This window comes from Macaca thibetana, chromosome 20 (genome assembly GCF_024542745.1).
Source record: "Macaca thibetana thibetana isolate TM-01 chromosome 20, ASM2454274v1, whole genome shotgun sequence".
Classification (NCBI taxonomy): Eukaryota; Metazoa; Chordata; class Mammalia; order Primates; family Cercopithecidae; genus Macaca; species Macaca thibetana.
The window spans coordinates 17599189-17616689 of record NC_065597.1 but is presented as its reverse complement, the minus strand read 5'-3'; the positions used below and the strand labels follow the sequence as shown (position 1 = coordinate 17616689).

General features: G+C 44.8%; 2 protein-coding genes and 1 pseudogene across 4 annotated transcripts in view; 2 read left to right on the top strand and 1 right to left on the bottom strand.

The window, feature by feature from the left end:
* Nucleotides 1-802, top strand: part of MLKL (mixed lineage kinase domain like pseudokinase) — a 28353-nt gene extending 27551 nt beyond the window's left edge. For both annotated transcript variants that reach the window (XM_050772740.1, XM_050772741.1), the window contains exon 11: nt 120-802. In XM_050772740.1, the coding sequence (XP_050628697.1) occupies nt 120-154 (35 nt within the window). In that variant the 3' untranslated portion in view covers nt 155-802. The remainder of the gene's footprint in view (nt 1-119) is intronic.
* A 2701-nt stretch (nt 803-3503) lies between these two features.
* LOC126945088 (lamina-associated polypeptide 2, isoforms beta/gamma-like) lies at nt 3504-8929 on the bottom strand (annotated as a pseudogene).
* Nucleotides 5375-17501, top strand: part of RFWD3 (ring finger and WD repeat domain 3) — a 47588-nt gene continuing 35461 nt past the window's right edge. Inside the window, exons 1-3 of one of the 2 annotated variants that reach the window (XM_050772701.1) lie at nt 5375-5577; nt 8146-8234; nt 9998-10517. In XM_050772701.1, coding sequence (XP_050628658.1) covers nt 10000-10517 — 518 coding nt within the window. In that variant the 5' untranslated portion in view covers nt 5375-5577; nt 8146-8234; nt 9998-9999. The remainder of the gene's footprint in view (nt 5578-8145; nt 8235-9997; nt 10518-17501) is intronic. The other variant, XM_050772700.1, reaches the window with a different exon arrangement.

The window sequence follows — 17501 nt, the reverse complement described above, 5'->3', positions numbered from 1 at the left end:
CAGCCAGACCAGGGGGAATGCAGTTTCTAAGCAACTGTGCAATGTAGAAATGTCTTTGTGTTTCTAACTTGGCTCTCAGCTCCCTGGTCTGGTCTAATTTTCTGTTCATTCATCCACAGAAATCTTAAAGAAACTCTCCACCTTTACTAAGTAGTGTATCGAAATCTAAACCAAGGATTCCCTGGACAAGAAGCTGGCAGAGGCACAAATTGGACATCTCTCTCTCTCATATCCTTTGTTATTGAGTTATTTATGGGTGCAAGGAGTGGCAGCATTTATCTGTTACAAATAGAAAATAATTCCAGTCATACAGGACACATCCCACTTCAAATGATATTTCCAAAAACATATCTCTGACAGTAACTTTGATAGATGGTTTGTCAAATGTATCTTTCTGGGTGTCCACACCTCTTGGCAATGTAATTTGCAGCTCCTCCCATCCACAAATGAAGTCTCTTTCCCCACCATTTCAATCTGGGCTGGCATTGGGACTTGATTTGATCAATAGAATGTGGAAGAAGTGACTGTGTGCCAGTTCCAAGCCTAGGTTTCAAGAGGCCTTTTAAATGTCTGTTGCAACCTTACCCAGCCATGAACATGTGGAGTGAGCATGCTGGGAATGAGAGACCACATGAAGCAGAAACATGCTTTCCTAGCTGAAGTCATACTAAACCAACCAACATGGCAGCTAACACATGAATGAGGACAATCAAGACCAGAAGAACCACTCAAGCAGAGCCCAGTCCAAATTGCCCATTCACACAATCAGGAGCTAAATAAATTACTGTTGTCTTAACACTAAGTTTTGGGGTGGTTTGTTACACAACAGAAGTAACTGGGCAAACAGTGTTCAATTCTTCCTCTTGCCCAAGGAATCAAGTACAAACTTCCTATTCAGATATCCATAGCCTTATGGATATATCCCATACCATACTTTCCAACCCGACTTTCCAATCAGATCCCAGAGTTCTCCTACCAGAGACTGCAAAGTCTAATACTTTTAGGGCCTAGGAAGGAACCTAAATGAATGCTTTGTGCCTGGAGGGGGCTTTAGTGAACAGATGAGCAAGAACAGCATCTGCTCAACTCCAATCTAAACTTTGTCACATAGAATGGGATTCCAACATTTCCAGAGCTTTCCATTTTGTCAAAAGAGCTAGAAAGTTGGATTTTTCTGTGATGTCCTTATTTTTAAAGGTTAGTATCTCATTAAACATTATTTTAGGCTGGGCACGATGGCTCACGCCTGAAATCCCAGCACTTTGGGAGGCCAAAGCAGGAGGATCACCTGAGGTCAGGAGTTCAAGACCAGCCTTGCCAACATGGTGAAGCCCTGTTTCTACTAAAAATACAAAAATTAGCTGGGTGTGGTGGCCACATGCCTGTAATCCCAGTTACTCAGGAGGCTAAGGCATGAGAATCATTTAAACCTGTGAGGTGGAGGTTGCAGTGAGGCATGATTGCACCACTGCACTCCAGCCTGAGCGACAGAGTGAGATCCCGTCTCAAAAAAAAAAAAAAAAAAAAAAAAAAAAAAAATTATTTTAATGCTGATAGGACAAACAAAATATGTGCATATAGGAGCTGTCAGATTTTAATCCCTGCCAGACTGAAACCTATGTTTGTGGTGCTTTCATTCTAGATTTTTTTTTTTTTTGAGACAGAGTTTCACACTTGTTGCCCAGACTGAAATGCAATGGTGCGATCTTGGCTCACTGCAACCTCTTCTTCCCAGGTTTAAGTGATTCTCCTGCCTCAGCCTCCCAAGTGTCTGGGATTACAGGTGTGCATCACCACACCCGGCTAATTTTTGTATTTTTAGTAGAGACGGGGTTTCACCATGTTGGTCAGGCTGGTCTCGAGCTCCTGACCTCAAGTTATCTGCCTGCCTCAGCCTCCCAAAGTGCTAGGATTACAGACATGAGCCACCATGCCTGGTCTCATTCTAGATTTCTTATACTTTTGTTCATGGTGTGTGCTTTGCCTAGGATACACTAACCCCTGCCTCTAAAGTTACATTTTTTTCAGAACTCATTCTAAATCATTCAACAGCAAATGTGCTAGCCATTGTTTCAGTCACTGAGAAGACAGCAATAAAAATACATTTGGATCTTGTATTCTAGTAATCATCTCTGATGAATAAAATCATGGCTGATTTTTATTATTATTATTATGAGACAGGGTTTCACTGTGTTGACTAGGCTAGTCTTGAACTTCTGGGCTCAAGTGATCCTCCCATCTTGGCCTCCCAAAGTGCTGGGATTACAGGCATGACCCACCACACTTGGCCTTATTTTTTTTTTTATCTTTTACTTATCCTTGATTTTTTTTTAAACCTAGAACATGTCTTTTTTCTGTAAATAAAAAATGCAGAAGAATATAAACAATATGATTCTTTTGTAGAACTTATTGGTAGGTATTACTATTTTCTTTCCTTTCTTTTTTCTCTTTTTTTTTTTGAGGCAGAGTCTGCTGTGTTGCCCAGGCTGGTCTGGAACTCCTGACCTCAAGGGATCCTCCCATTTAGTCCTCCCAAAGTGCTGGGATTACAGGCGTGAGCCACCATGCCCAGCCATGTTTTCATCTTTAAAATCATTTGTTCTATTTACTGTAGAAGTTAGAGTGAAAATTCTCCTTGGTAGATGAATTATTCATACTCTGGCAGATCCACAATTATTATAGGTGAATTTACTGTAAAACTGAGAAAACTGAATTTTCAGGGCCTTTTATTTGCACAGGATGCCTTCCAAGGCCCTGTACCTGATTTTTCCCAACACTTATGTATGAAAATTTCCAGATACACAGAAAAGTTAGTACAATTGTACTCTGAATAACCATATACCTACCACCTAAACTCTACAATAATTTATTATATTTGTTTTATCACATACCTGTTTATCTACTTGTGCCTCTTTCTATCCATTAATCCATCCTAATTTTGTATGCACTTCATTCCTAAACACTTCAGCATTTATGCCATTAGCTGAAGTTTACCTCTGTATGGGCTTTTTTTTTGGCGGGGGGGGGGTGTGGAAAGGTAAGTTTTTGCTGTGAAAAATTTGTGTGAAAGGCACAAATCTTAAAGATAGCATTTAGATGAGTTTTGCCAAATGCATACATATGAGTAATCCAAGCCCTATCAAGATAATGAACATTATGGCTGGGCGGGGTGGCTCATGCCTGTAATCCCAGCACTTAGTGGGGCTGAGGCAGGTGGATCACCTAAGGTCAGGAGTTCAACCAGCCTGGCCAACATAGTGAAACCCCATCTCTACTAAAAATACAAAAATTACGTGGCCATGGTGGCACATGCCTGTAGTCCCAGCTACTCAGCAGGCTGAGGCAGGAGAATCACTTGATCCTGGGAGGCGGAGGTTGCAGTGAGCTGAGATCATGCCATTGCACTCCAGCCTGGGTGACAAGAGTGACACCCTATCTAAAAAAAAAAGTTCCAGAGCTAAAAGATTATTCATATGGCACAAAGTGATCTCCTACTAGTCCAAAGTTCAAAAACATTTTAATGAAGTCCATTTATATATATTTTGTTTGCTTTCCAATGGAATACTATGTTTATTGAGGCAAAATCACATTATTTTTAGTTCTTGGAGTCAACAAGCATACACAAATGTTCTTCAACACAGTTATTAAAAATACAAGATCAAGTTGAATGTCCCAAAGAGATACCACTCAGTTGGGTTTTCTAGAGCCATCAGGAAGAAAATTAGAGAAGGGATTTATGTGGTTGGTTTCCATAGCTTGATAGACCAAACACAAAAAAACCTGCCACAACAACAAACAGCAGAATTTTTATCCATACAGGAATAGAGTGTCCCTTTTTTCGTATTTTCTCACTTGACATCTGTCGAGGGAACATACTTACAAACATATTTAGATGAAAATGACTCCTCCATCCTCAAATCACTGAGTTCTAAAGGCCGGCCTGGAGCTCCTTTGATTGGTCTGCGGCAACTAGCACTAATTCTTGTTGGTGTAGCTGCTTCACAGGGGAACGTTTCCTTAGGAATATCCCTTTCTACCCTTCTTTCCTGTGTTTTTTCTCCCACTTCAGCTCTTGTCAATGGTGTATTTGGTGTTCTTCTGGGTATGTCTGAGAATTCAGTGACTGACAGAATAGGAGATGCATGCTTGAAATTTCCATTCACCCTATTGACAATTAAGGATTCATTGTTTGAAGCCATTATAGTTTCAGCTATGGGAGTACTCGCTGAAATTACTGCACCATCTATACGAAAATATTCTGAAGTGTGCACTCTTTTCCTTGGAGTTCTTCTTGACTCTCTTGTAGATTCCCTAGTTTATAATGCCTGCAGAGGTCTGCCTTTTGGAGATCCACTTGTTCATTCAGTCCCAGTTATTCCAGCTTGAGAATAGCTCTTGTTGTGCTCAACTCTTCTTTGTTTGAGGGTTACTGGAGTCTTTGCTCTGCCCTTCAGCGGTTCTCTCTTCTCAAGCTTGAGCTCTATTTTAGGGTCTTCTTCATTGTCACTATATCTGTCAGAATCATTACTTCCATTCTGCCTTGTATTTTCTGCTGAAGAAGAAATTGTTGGCAGAGGAGAAGATCTTGATTCTGTTCTTTGCTCCCTCGCTTTCAAAAGGTTTTTCTCACATAGCTTCCTGGTTGTTCCCACAATAGGACCAGGATTCACTCCGTATTTCACAAGCTGATTCAAAAGATCTTCATTAATGAGTTCTGTTACATCTAGATTGTCTTTATCATTTGTCTGGGTTTATCAGTTTTCTTTGTGGCTTTCCTGTCGGCGGCGGGCCCGGAGTCGAGACGCCTGTGGGCTCGCGCTCTCGTAGCTGGAGAATTCCTGGGGCCCGTTGCTGTTGGCGCTGGCGGCGAGCGGCGGCCCTGCCAAGTGACTTGAGACTGTTTAGTAGCTCAGATCCATTACAGCTGTTTGAGATTGAAGAGACTGTGTAGGCAAAGTCTTTTAAGTGAGCTCTTCAACCCCATGAGAGGATACACATGAACTGGACTGTCCTACCCTTTTTACAGGCTCCGAAATTCAAAATATTGAAATATTTAGAAATTATTCGATTAACTACTATCCTTTGGATACAGATAACTCCTTCACTAAAGCGTTAGGGACAAGCAGCAGGAGTCACAGTTTTAATATTTTCATCTCCATTCCAAAATGGATCGATAAATCATACAACTTTCTCCCGCCCGAAAGTTCAAATAAAACGCGCTGGGAAAAAAAAAAAAAAAAAAAATTTATTTTTCCGGGGCGGGCACAAGGTGACGGACGTAGATTGCTGCCAATTGTAGGAGGCTTCCTCGAGAGCGGTCCCGCCTCGTCAGTTTATGAACAACTAGCCAATGAGAGCGCCGCTACTTCAGCTAGCGGGGACCCATTGAAGAAGAAGACTGAGTATTGGCCACAGCCTAGGGCTTCTGTCCAATAGGAGCTTACCTGCTGGCGGCTCTGGCGGGAGCTTGAGCGGCTCCGGAAGTGGCCGTTGGCGTAGGTGCATTCGGAGTTCTGCTGAGGTAACTAGAGAGTCTTCGGCGGGCTCGCGAGCCAGGCCGCGGCCTACTGGTTTCAGGTGAGGAGGGGTCTTGCTTCTCCCCAGGCCTTGGGCCTCTAACTCCGGGATGAACTTCCCCACGCCTGATTCCTGGATTGGGGTCCAGGAGACACCCCACGAGGTGGGCTGCACGCGGGCTTGGAACCTGGCAGCCTGACAGGATTCGGGCCCTCGGGGCGGCGCCAATGGTCTGGGCTGAGGAGCCCGAACCCTAGCACTTATCTGGGTTGCTGGGCGTTGGGGGCTGGGCAGGCGGGAGCTCGGGGCGATGACGGAAGGAGCCGAGTTCGCTGCTGCGGGGCCTGCCCTGGCCAGGGTGGGAGGTCGCCCGGCCCTTCCCCCGAGAGCCTAGCCTCGGGCTCCTCAGCGGCGATGCCTGCGCCCGCTCTGAGCTCCGTTACTGAACTCTTTAAAGTTGACGGACGAACTTCATTTTTAATTTCATCATGGAAAGTGTGGCGTAAAGACTTGTATTATCCCTGTTTTACAGGCGAACAAGTTGAGCCGAGGTTTCCCCATGTAGTAAAAGAACAGGGATTTAATATTTCTTTCTGTCTCCCTCTCCCTCTCCCTCCCCCTCCCCGTCTCCCTCCCCCTCCCCCTCCCCTTCCCCATCCCTTCCCTTCCCCTTCTCCTTCTCCCCCTCTCCCCCTCTACCCCCTCTCTCCCTCCCTCCCTCCCTCTCTTCCTCCCTTCCTCCCTTCCTCCCTCCCTCCCTCTCTTCCTCCCTTCCTCCCTCCCTTCCTTTTTCATGGTAAAGAGACGAAAGCGCAGTGGCTCTAGTCTGTAATCCCAGCACTTTGGCCGAGGCAGGCGGATCACCTGAGTCAGGAGTTCGAGACCAGCCTGACCAACATGGAGAAACCCCGTCTCTACTAATAATACAAAATTAGCCAGGCGTGGTGGCTCACGCCTGTAATCCCAGCTACTCGGGAAGCTGAGGTAGGTGAATCGCTTGAACCCGGAGGCAGAGTTTGCGGTGAGCCGAGATCACGGCATTGCACTCCAGCCTGGGCAACAAGAGTGAAACTCCGTCTAAAAAAAAAAACAAACCTAAGAAGCGAAATGAAGTCTCCCTGTTGCACCCAGGCTGGAAGAGCTCACTGCAGTCTTGAACTCCCGGGCCCCAGGGATCCTCCCGCCTCTGCTTCCCACAATAGCTGGGACCACAGCTGCTCACCACCACGCCCGGCTCATTGTTTTCTTTTTTTCTTTTTTTTCTTTTTCTTTTCTTTTTTTTTTTTTTTTTTGAGACGGAGTCTCATTCTGTCGCCCATGCTGGAGTGCAATGGCCCGGTCTCAGCTCACTGTAACCTCTGCCTCCCGGGTTCAAGCCATTCCCCTGCCTCAACCTCCCAAGTAGCTGGGGTTACAGGAATGCGCCACCACATCTGGGTGATTTTTGCATTTTTAGTGGAGACGAGGTTTCACCATATTGGCCAGGCCGGTCTGGGACTCCGACCTCAAGTGGTCCGCCCTCGGCCTCCCAAAGTGCTGGGATTACAGGTGTGAGCCACGGCACCTGACCTGTTCTATTTTTCTTTTTCGGTAGAAATGGGAATTTCACTGTGTTGCCCAAGCTGGTCTCGAACACCGGAGCGTAAGCAATCCATCCGCCTGGGCATCCCAATATCCAGGGATCACAGGCGTGACCCTCCGCGCTGGCCAGAGCAAAGATTTGAACGGAGGTTGGCCCGACTTCCCCCGCCCACCTCCTTTCAACCTTTAATTGAGGGGTTTTCATCCTGCCTGTTGTGGGCATTGATTGAAACTTGAATAATAAAGATGACAAGTCTGAGATTAACGTTTTAAACCCCGACACTCACAGCACACATAAAAAGCAGCATTTGTGTGACATGCTCAAGGTTTGGGGTGCACAGCCCATGGTCTCTCGCTCTAGGCACCTCCGACTGGCCTACAGTGGTTAAGAAGCTTCGGCTCCAGAATTGCACCGTTCCATAGAACTTCGTGCGACAGGCCGGGCGCGGTGGCTCAAGCCTGTAATCCCAGCACTTTGGGAGGCCGAGGCGGGTGAATCACAAGGTCAGGAGATCGAGACTATCCTGGCTAACACGGTGAAACCCCGTCTCTACTAAAAATACAAAAAACTAGCCGGGCGTGGTGGCGGGCGCCTGTAGTCTCAGCTACTCGGGAGGCTGAGGCGGGAGAATGGCGTGAACCCGGGAGGCGGAGCTTGCAGTGAGCCGAGATCACGCCACTGCACTCCAGCCTGGGAGACACAGCGAGACTCCGTCTCAAAAAAAAAAAAAAAAAAAAACAAAAAACAAAAAACTTCGTGCGACAAGGAAAACGTTCTGTATTTCTGCTGTCCAGAATGGGAGCCACCCGCCCTATGTGGGTTTCTAGCACTTGAAATGTGTCCTGCATGACAAAGGAACTTCTTTCTTTCTTTCTTTCTTTTGAAACAGAGTTTTACTCTGTCTCCCGGGCTGGAGTGCAGTGGTGTAATCTCGGCTCACTGTAACCTCCACCCTCCAGGTTCAAGGGATTCTCCTGCCTCAGCATCCCGAGTAGCTGGGACCACAGGTGCACACCATCACGCCTGACTAATTGTATTTTTTGTAGAGACGCGATTTTGCCGTGTTGCCCAGGCTGGTCTCCAACTCCTGGTCTCAAGCTACCTGCCTCAACCTCCCGAAGTGCTGGGATTATAGGTATGAGCCACAGCTCCTGGCCGAACTTGATTTTTATTTAATTTAAATAACCATATGGGAGTAGACAGTGCGGCGGCCTTTTAGATTCTGCTCTTTTTAGTCTGTTTCTACCCTTTGTCTTCCTGAAGGCTGAGTTGCTTAATGTCTCTTAAGTACATCTACGCAAGTAACTTGGGTCTTATGTTGTGACACACACAATTCTTGGGAGACTGTCGTTGTACCCTAGAAACATATTAAAAGCTTTTAGTTAGCCAGCTGCAGTGGCTCACTCCTGTAATCCCAGTACTTTGGGAGGCTGAGGCAGGAGGGTTGCTTGAGCTGAGGAGTTCAAGACCAGGCTGGGCAACCTGGGAAACCCCATCTATACAAAAAATGTTTAAAACTTAAAGTACCTCACATCGTTTAGTTTGCAGACTTTCTTTCCCATTTATTTTCACTACTGCGCCACTCTCCATCCTGTGGAGGCCGCGCCAGGCCTGCTCTGGTGATTTTAAGAAACTTGACTGTTGGCCGGGCGCAGTGGCTCACACCTATAATCCCAGCACTTTGGGACGCCGAGGCAGGCAGATCATTAGGTAAGGGGATCGAGACCATCCTGCTTATACGGTGAAACCCTGTCTCTAACACAGAAGAAACTCCTTACCAAGGCCCATGGGCCCTTTAATGATGGTGTCCTGTTCATCAGTCAAACCCATGCTCATCAGGGACCTATGCACTGATTTCCTTCTGAAACTTCCTTGGCTCTTTGCAGAGACAGTTTCTTTTAATCCTTCATGCCTCAGCCCAGTTTTCACTCTTTAAAAGACTACTTCCCTCAGAGTTGTGTCTTAGTTGGTCCTCCTTGTCTCCTCAACCCCGAACATCATAATCTATAATTTCTCATGTATTTGTTTATTGACATCTTACTTGCTAGAATGTTAACTCTGATACATGGTGTCTTACCTGTTTTTGCCTCTAGGGTGTCTGTCTGCATAACAGGTGCTTAATAAATACTAATTGAACCCACATTTCCTCATAAGTCAGATGAAAAAAGCACGTGCCTTACTTCACAAAGAAATTGAGGGGATAAGTTATACTGATATACTTTAAAAACTAGGTGGTAGAGAGGCACAGTGGCTCAGTCCTGTTGTCCTGGTGCATGAGGAGGTGAGGCCAGGCGTTCAAGACCAGTTTGGGCAACATAGAAAGCCTTCATCTATATAACAAAAAAAAAAATTTTTTTTTTAAATTTAAAAGCTAGGTGGTAGTTTTCAAAATGATGTAATGGAATTAAAGATAGGAAACATGAAAAGAACATAGGTGCTTAATATTTGTTGAATAGGCGAACATGATGGAATTAGAGATGGAAAACAAAAATAATGAAAGGGATAGGAAAAAGTTTGCTTAGCCTTTTTGGAAAAATCAGGTAAATTTCCATTTTGAGTTAGTAACTCAGTTAATTTTGCAAGTGTAAAAAATGTCCTTTCTCTGTTTATTCTTTATAGATCTTTCTATTTTGGAAGATACTACTGTGATCACAGGACTTCACATTTTCTAAGGGCAAACTGGAAAACTGGTTATAAATGCTTGTTATAGAGAAGAAAGTCCATTACCAAACACTTCTGACTTAAAATTTAAATAGTTAAAATCTTCTCTTGAAGCTTCTCAGTCTTGCTAAGAATGATATTAAGCATAAAATCAGAAAGATTAAATATGATTCTGTCACCTACATAGCATGTTTTATCTATTTTATTAATACTTTTTGCAAATAATTGTTTCCCTAGTGATGGCTCATGAAGCAATGGAATATGATCTTCAGGTACAGTTAAATCATGCTGAAGAACAGCCAGCTTCTGCTGATGTGGCCAGCAGCCAAGGGGGACCAGCCCTCCTCCAGCCTGTTCCTGCTGATTTGGTCAGCAGCCAGGGGGGACCACTGATCTTCCAGCCAGCTCCTGCTGAAGTGATTGGCAGCCAAGTGACACCACCCCTACTCCAGCCTACTCCACAACTGTCTATTGACCTGACAGAAGTGGAGGTCTTGGGAGAAGACAATGTGGAGAACATCAATCCAAGAACTTCAGAACAACATAGACAGGCATCTGATGCTAATCACACCATCCGAGCATCTTCATTGCATTCAATGACCAACTTCATCAGTGGACTGCAGAGACTTCATGGCATGCTGGAATTCCTGAGACCTTCATCTTCAAACCACAGTGTAGGGCCAATGAGAACAAGAAGGAGGGTATCTGCTTCACGGAGGGCAAGAGCCGGAGGGTCTCAGAGGACAGACAGTGCCAGGTAAATCAATATATGGATAAGTCTGTGATCATTGCTGTACTAGGAATTATGAAACTGAGGCTCTGCCATTCAAGGACTGACAGTGTGACTTTTGGCAAGTCAGATAACTTCTGACCCCCAGTTCCTCATAAGTCAGATGGAAATAAAATTGCTTGCCTTACTTCACAAAGTAATGAGGGGATAAGTTAAATGATTGTGCCTTGAAAACTAGGTGGTAGTTGGCAATCTACATTTGTAGAGATTGGCTATTCTTCAGATTGTGTCTTGTACACCAAAAATTCTTTCTTCACTTGCAGATCTCCTCTACTCACCCAAATTCATTATTCGCTGGCATTCCACCGAGAGGCACAATTAATTAATTTTCTTTCATAGTCTTGGTTTGAACTTGCCTCTTGAAGGGCTTAGCCATCAAGTCTTAGTAGGGTTGTTATGAAGAATAACAATTGCCTGTACCCTGTCTGTTGTTGTTTTTTGTTTGTTTGTTTGTTTGTTTTGAGACGGAGTCTCACTCTGTCGCCCAGGCTGGAGTACAGTGGCGCGATCTTGGTTCACTGCAACCTCCATCTCCCAGAGTCAAGGGATTCTCCTGCCTCAGCCTCCCGAGTAGCTGGCATTACAGGCACATGGCACCACCCCCAACTAATTAAACCTGTCTGTTTTTTTAACTTCTTACTTTACTTAAAGTATTTTATTTCACATTTGGTCTTCTAAGTGTTTTCAATATGTTTAGAAATATAATTCAACCTCTAATTTGTATGTGAAGGAAACTTGTACCCTGAGAGAGGGCTTTGTTCAGGGTCTCATAGCTATAGCATAGAGGAGTTAGCATGGGTATTGGAACCTGGATCTGCCCTGTTTTCTACACAGGCAGATGGAGGAAGCTTCGATCAAATCCCTTTGTTTTCTCTTTCTTCTTCTTTTAATTATTATTATTTTTGAGACAGGGTCTCACTGTGCTGCCCAGGCTGGAGTATAGTGGTGCAATTACAGCTCACTGCAGCCTCGACCTCCCCAGGCTCAGGCGATCTTCCTACCTCAGCCTCTTGATTAGCTGGGACTACAGGCATACGCAACCATGCCGATGTTTTCTAACATTGTGAAAATACTGAGATGGTACTAAAAAGTGGTAGCTAGGTCATCCATTACTCATGTTTTACAAATGAGGAAGCTGATGGGATAATTTGTGATTTGGTTGTGATAAGGCTGGATTGGAATTGTGCCTTCTGAATCTGGATTCAGCATTCTTTTTCATGGATCCTGCTGATTTTAATGTTGGGCTTGCCATGACTGTGGCTCCAGTGTCTGTAGTGCCCATCAAGGATGACAGATGCCTAGTTCTGTGTTGACAAGAGTTGCAAATGCATATTACTGTGGTGTTTTGTTTTGTTTTGTTTTTAAGACAAGAGTCTTGCTCTGTCACTCAGACTGGAGTGCAATGGCTCTACCTCAGCTCACGACGACCTCTGGCTCCTGGGTTCAAGCGATTCTTGTGCCTCAGCCTCCTGAGTAGCTGGGATTATAGGCATGTGCCTGCAGGCCTGGCTATAGTCTGTTTATTTGTTTATTCATTTATTTATTTATTTTGAGGCGGAGTCTCACTCTGTTGCCCAGGCTGGAGTGCAATGGCGCGATCTCCGCTCACTGCAAGCTCCGCCTCCCGGGTTCACGTCATTCTCCTGCCTCAGCCTCCCGAATAGCTGGGACTACAGGCGCCCATCACCGCACCCGGCTAATTTTTTTGTATTTTTAGTAGAGACGGGGTTTCACCATGTTGGCCAGGATGGTCTCCATCTCCTGACCTCGTGATCCGCCCGCCTCGGCCTCCCAAAGTGCAGGGATTACAGGCGTTAGCCACTGCGCCCGGCCTATAGTCTGTTATTTTAAGATGTGATTACTCATGTTATAAAGGCAGGGTAAGATTTCATACATTGGTGTTATAGGTGAAGGCACCTTATGGTGTAATTTGGGGACCGTGCCAAAGTAAATATGAGCCAACTTTCCATGGCTGAGAGTTGTGAGTGGTGTCTTCAGGAACTGACTGACTGTCAGGAGGCCTCTTGCAGTAGTCCTCAGTCTCGTTTATCCATGCACTCATTCTTGTTGGGGGAGGCACAGTGGATTCTGCTTGGTCAGGCACACTGACTTGTATTAACCAACATAAGGGTGGCACTTATAAACCAGATGCTAACTTACAAAGAAAAATAGAATCACTAGAGAGCCACACAGAAGCCAAACTCTAGTGAGAAAATTGTTCGATGTGGCTGGGCATGGTGGCTCACGCCTGTAATTCCAGAACTTTGGGAGGCCAAGGCAGGCAGATCCCTTTAGGCCAAAAGTTCAAGGCCAGCATGGCGAAACCCCATCTCTACTAAAAATACAAAAACTTAGCCGGATGTGGTGGCATACACCTGTGATCCCAGCTACTTGGGCGGTTGAGGCATGAGAATTGCTTGAACCTAGGAGGCGGAGGTTGCAGTGAGCCAAAATCTTGTAATCTAGCCTGGGTGACAAGAATGACTCTGTCTTAAAAAAAATTTTTTTTCTTATAGAATCTGCTCAGGGAAAGAGTTATACAGAATTTAGATGTTGAAAGATGTCAGTCAAGCTATTTGGCAGCCATAATCTGTCTCCACAAAGGGAATAACCTAAAAGGTCAGAAAGTGTGCAGTTCAATGGAAATAACATCAGTTCTGGAGCCAGATAAATGTGATTAAAACTTTTTTCCCTAAAGTATGAGCTTTCCCAGGACTAATTTTCTGAAAATTAGCATTCAGAAGGACTAATCTTCTGAAGTTCTTGAGATGAATTTCTCAGTGTGGTGTTTGACATTTACTCATTTGACAGACCGTCCCTGGGCCAGGTGTTGAAAGCCTGGGCCAAGGTGAACAGCTTTTGACTCACAGTCAGCCAAGAAGCCAAAGCTACAGAAAGCTAAGTAGTGAGCTTATTCTTCCCAACAGGCTTAGCTGAGGTCACAAACTCCCTTCTTATTTGTTTGAGGCGGCTTCATTCTGGCTGCAGGGGTCATCACTCATTCATCAAATATTGATAACACTCCTCTGTGTGAGAGACTAAACTTTGCCCTAGATATATTGGTGAATATATTGTATCACTTAGATATATTGGTGATATATTGTAATCTGTGGTGAACACAGATTACAATATTGTTTTCATGGAGCATATGGAGTTTAGGACTACAGAGAGTAAGGAAGGAGCAAAATATATTTAATTCAAAGACGGTAAGTGCAGGAAAGGAGGAGGATTTCTTGGGTTCTAAATCTGTGCTCCCAAGGAGAAACCCTAGCACTGCTTCCTGTTGGTTTTCATAGTTCTCCTTTCCTGTGTTCTTGCCTGACTTTGGAAATTCTTTACTACATAAAAGCAGTATTAAAGAGTGATTTTTTTTTAAGTGTCTTACCACTTTTTTACTGGGTTCTATGTAGAATTCTTTTGATATACATGTCAACAGCCTAACTCTAGTTTGTATTTGATTAAATCCTCTTATAAAATGCTTTCCTTATGTGTTTAGTCTTATGGTAGCTATAGCTGCTGTTCACTCAGAATCTCAAGAAATGGAGTTGGTAAAGTTGCTTAGCACCATTTAAAAAGAAAACCTGGCTAGGCACAGTGGCTCACACCTGTAATCGCAGCACTTCGGGAGGCCGAGGTGGGCGAATCACCTGAGGTCACGAGTTCGAGACCAGCCTGGCCAACATGGTGAAACCCTGTCTCTACTAAAAATACAAAAATTAGCCGGGTGTGGTGGCGGGTGCCTGTAATCCCAGCTACTCAGGAGACCAAGGCAGGAGGTGGAGGTTGCAGTGAGCCGAGATTGCGCCACGACACTCCAGCCTGGGTCACAGAGCGAGACTCCATCTCAAAAAAAAAAAGAAAAAGAAAACCTGGGTGATGTCAGCGAAAATGGCAGAGTAAGGACCACAGAGAATTATCTCCATAAAAGTAGTGAAACAACTGGCAGAATTTGTCAGGATCAACTTTTTCATAATTTGGGAAACTGACTGAATGCTTACAGCAATCCAGGGAGGGCTGTTTAAAGAAAAACAGTCAAATCTCAATGAGCTCTGTGGCATTCCTTATTCTTGTCCCCTTCTCCAGCTCCTTGGTAGTTGTGAAAATCATCTGCCTGTAATCATAGTAAAAACCAACAGCCTGGCAGGCACCAGAGGGATTGGAGCACCTTCAAAGCCTCATTCCCAGAGAATTATCTTTATGTGACCTGGTTGGTGGTTCTCTGGAAAACCCCATTTGCAAGACTACTCTTGAATCAGAGCAATGCAGAGTGTGAAAAGCCTAAATCATTTTCCCTGGGGCCTGCCTAAGGTAATGGATATTCAGTGGGATAAACAATAAACTAACCAATAAGAGGGAAAGGAAAATCTAGGAATGAGATCAATTCAGTCGCATCTTCTAAGTCTAGTTCTCTTGCTGTTTCTATCTACAGTTACTTCCTTAACTAAAATATTGAGCCCCTCAAAGTCACCCGTAAGACTTGACATCAACTTCTTCTAAATTTCTGTTAATGTTGATATTTTGGTCTCCTCCCATGAATCATGAATGTTCTTAGGGGCATCAAGGATGGTGGATCCCCCAGGCACAGTAGCTCATGCCTGTAATCCCAGCACTTTGGGAGGCTGAAGTGGGCAGATTGCTTGAGCTCAGGAGCTCAAGACCCACCTGGCCAACATGTTGAAACCTTGTCTCTACAAAAAATACAAAAATGGCCGGGCGCGGTGGCTCAAGCCTGTAATCCCAGCACTTTGGGAGGCCGAGGCGGGTGGATCACGAGGTCAGGAGATCGAGACTATCCTGGCTAACATGGTGAAACCCCGTCTCTACTAAAAATACAAAAAACTAGCTGGGCGTGGTGGCGGGCGCCTGTAGTCCCAGCTACTTGGGAGGCTGAGGTGGGAGAATGGCGTGAACCCGGGAGGCGGAGCTTGCAGTGAGCCCAGATCACACCACTGCACTCCAGCCTGGGAGACACAGCGAGACTCCATCTCAAAAAAAAAAAAAAAAAAAAAAAAAATACAAAAATTAGCTGGGCTTGGTGGTGTATGCCTGTAGTCCTAGCTACTTAGGAGGTTGAGGTGAAAGGTTCCAGTGAGTCAATATCGTGCCACTGCACTCCAGCCTGAGTGACAGAGCCAGACCCTGTCTCCAAAAAAAAAAATGGTGGATCCTTTCAAGGTTTTCGATTTACTTTGTCCAGATCCATTAGAGGAATCACTGGCAGCTATCATCTTAAGAAATTAAAATAAAAAATAAAAAAAGCTTTTTCCCACAGTTAAGAGTCACAACAAAATATTTCTGTTTTTTTCTTTCTTTTTTTTTTTTTTTTTTTTTTTTGTGAGACAGGGTCTCACTCTGTTGCCCAGGCTGGAGTACAGTGGTGTAATCATGGCTCACTGCAGCCTCAACCTCCCCAGGCTCAGGTAATCCTCTGCCTCAGCCTACAGAGTAGCTGATACTAAAGGCACAAACCACCACACCCAGCTAATTTTTTCTGTTTTTTTGTAGAGATGTTGTTTCATTAAAGTACTGAGATTACAGGTGTGAGCCACTGTGCCCGGCCTTATTTCTTAAATAAAAAGTCTTGAAAGTTGGGCTGCAGAATATGTTATGTTAACAGACATGAAAATAACATTAATCACCTTCAGAGCTCTTGGTTTACTGGGTGCATTGTCACTGAGCAGTAATATGTTTAAGGAATCCTTTTTTCTGAATAGTAGGTTTCAACAGTGGGCTTAAAATACTCAGTGAATACTCAGTAAGACATCATCTAAACAGATAAGCTGTTATCCAGGCTTTGTAGTTCCTTTTAGAGAGCACAGACATAGGCCAGGTGTGGCGGCTCACGCCTGTAATGCCAGCACTTCGGGAGGCCGAGGTGGGCGGATCACAAGGTCAGGAGATGGAGACCATCCTGGCTAACATGGTGAAACCTCGTCTCTACTAAAAATACAAAAAATTAGCCAGGTGTGGTGGCAGGCGCCTGTAGTCCCAGCTACTCAGGAGGCTGAGGCAGGAGAATGGTGTGAACCCAGGAGGCAGAGCTTGCAGTGATCCAAGATCACACCACTGCACTCCAGCCTGGGCGACAGAGAGAGGATCCGTCTCAAAAAAAAAAAAAAAAAAAAAAAAAGCATCGGCTTCAGCTGAAGTCACCAGCAGCATTATCCCCTAACAAGAGAGTCGGCCGGGCGCGGTGACTCAAGCCTGTAATCCCCTGTAAACTTTGGAAGGCCGAGACGGGCAGATCACGAGGTCAGGAGATCGAGACCATCCTGGCTAACACGGTGAAACCCCGTCTCTACTAAAATACAAAAAAAATTAGCCGGGCGAGGTGGCGGGCGCCTGTACTCCCAGCTACTCGGGAGGCTGAGCCAGGAGAATGGCGTGAACCTGGGAGGTGGGGCTTGCAGTGAGCTGAGATCCGGCCACTGCACTCCAGCCTGGGCGACAGAGCCAGACTCCGTCTCAAAAAAAAAAAAAACAAAAACAAAAAAAAAAAAAAAACAAGAGAGTCAGCCTGTCCTTTGAACCTTGAGGCCAGGCGTTGACTTCTCTCTAGCTGCAGAAGTCCTACATGGTATCTTCTTCCCATAGAAGGCTGTTTCTTCTACACTGAGAATCTGTTTAGTGTACACACTTTTCATCAATTGTCTTAGCTAGATCTTCTGGATAACTTGGTACAGTTTCTATGTCAGCACTTGCTGCTGCTTCTTGCACTTTTATTTTATGAAGACAGTATCTTTCCTTAAACCTCATGAACCAGCCTCTGCTTTCTTCCAGCTTTTCACCTGCAGCTTCCTCACTTCTCTCAGCTTTCATAGAATTAAAGAGAGTTGGGGCCTTGCTCTGGATTAGGGATTGGCTTAAGGGAATATTGTGGCTGGTTTGATCTTCTATCCAGACCTCTAAAACTGTCTCCATATCAGCAATAAGGCTGTCTTATCAGCCTTG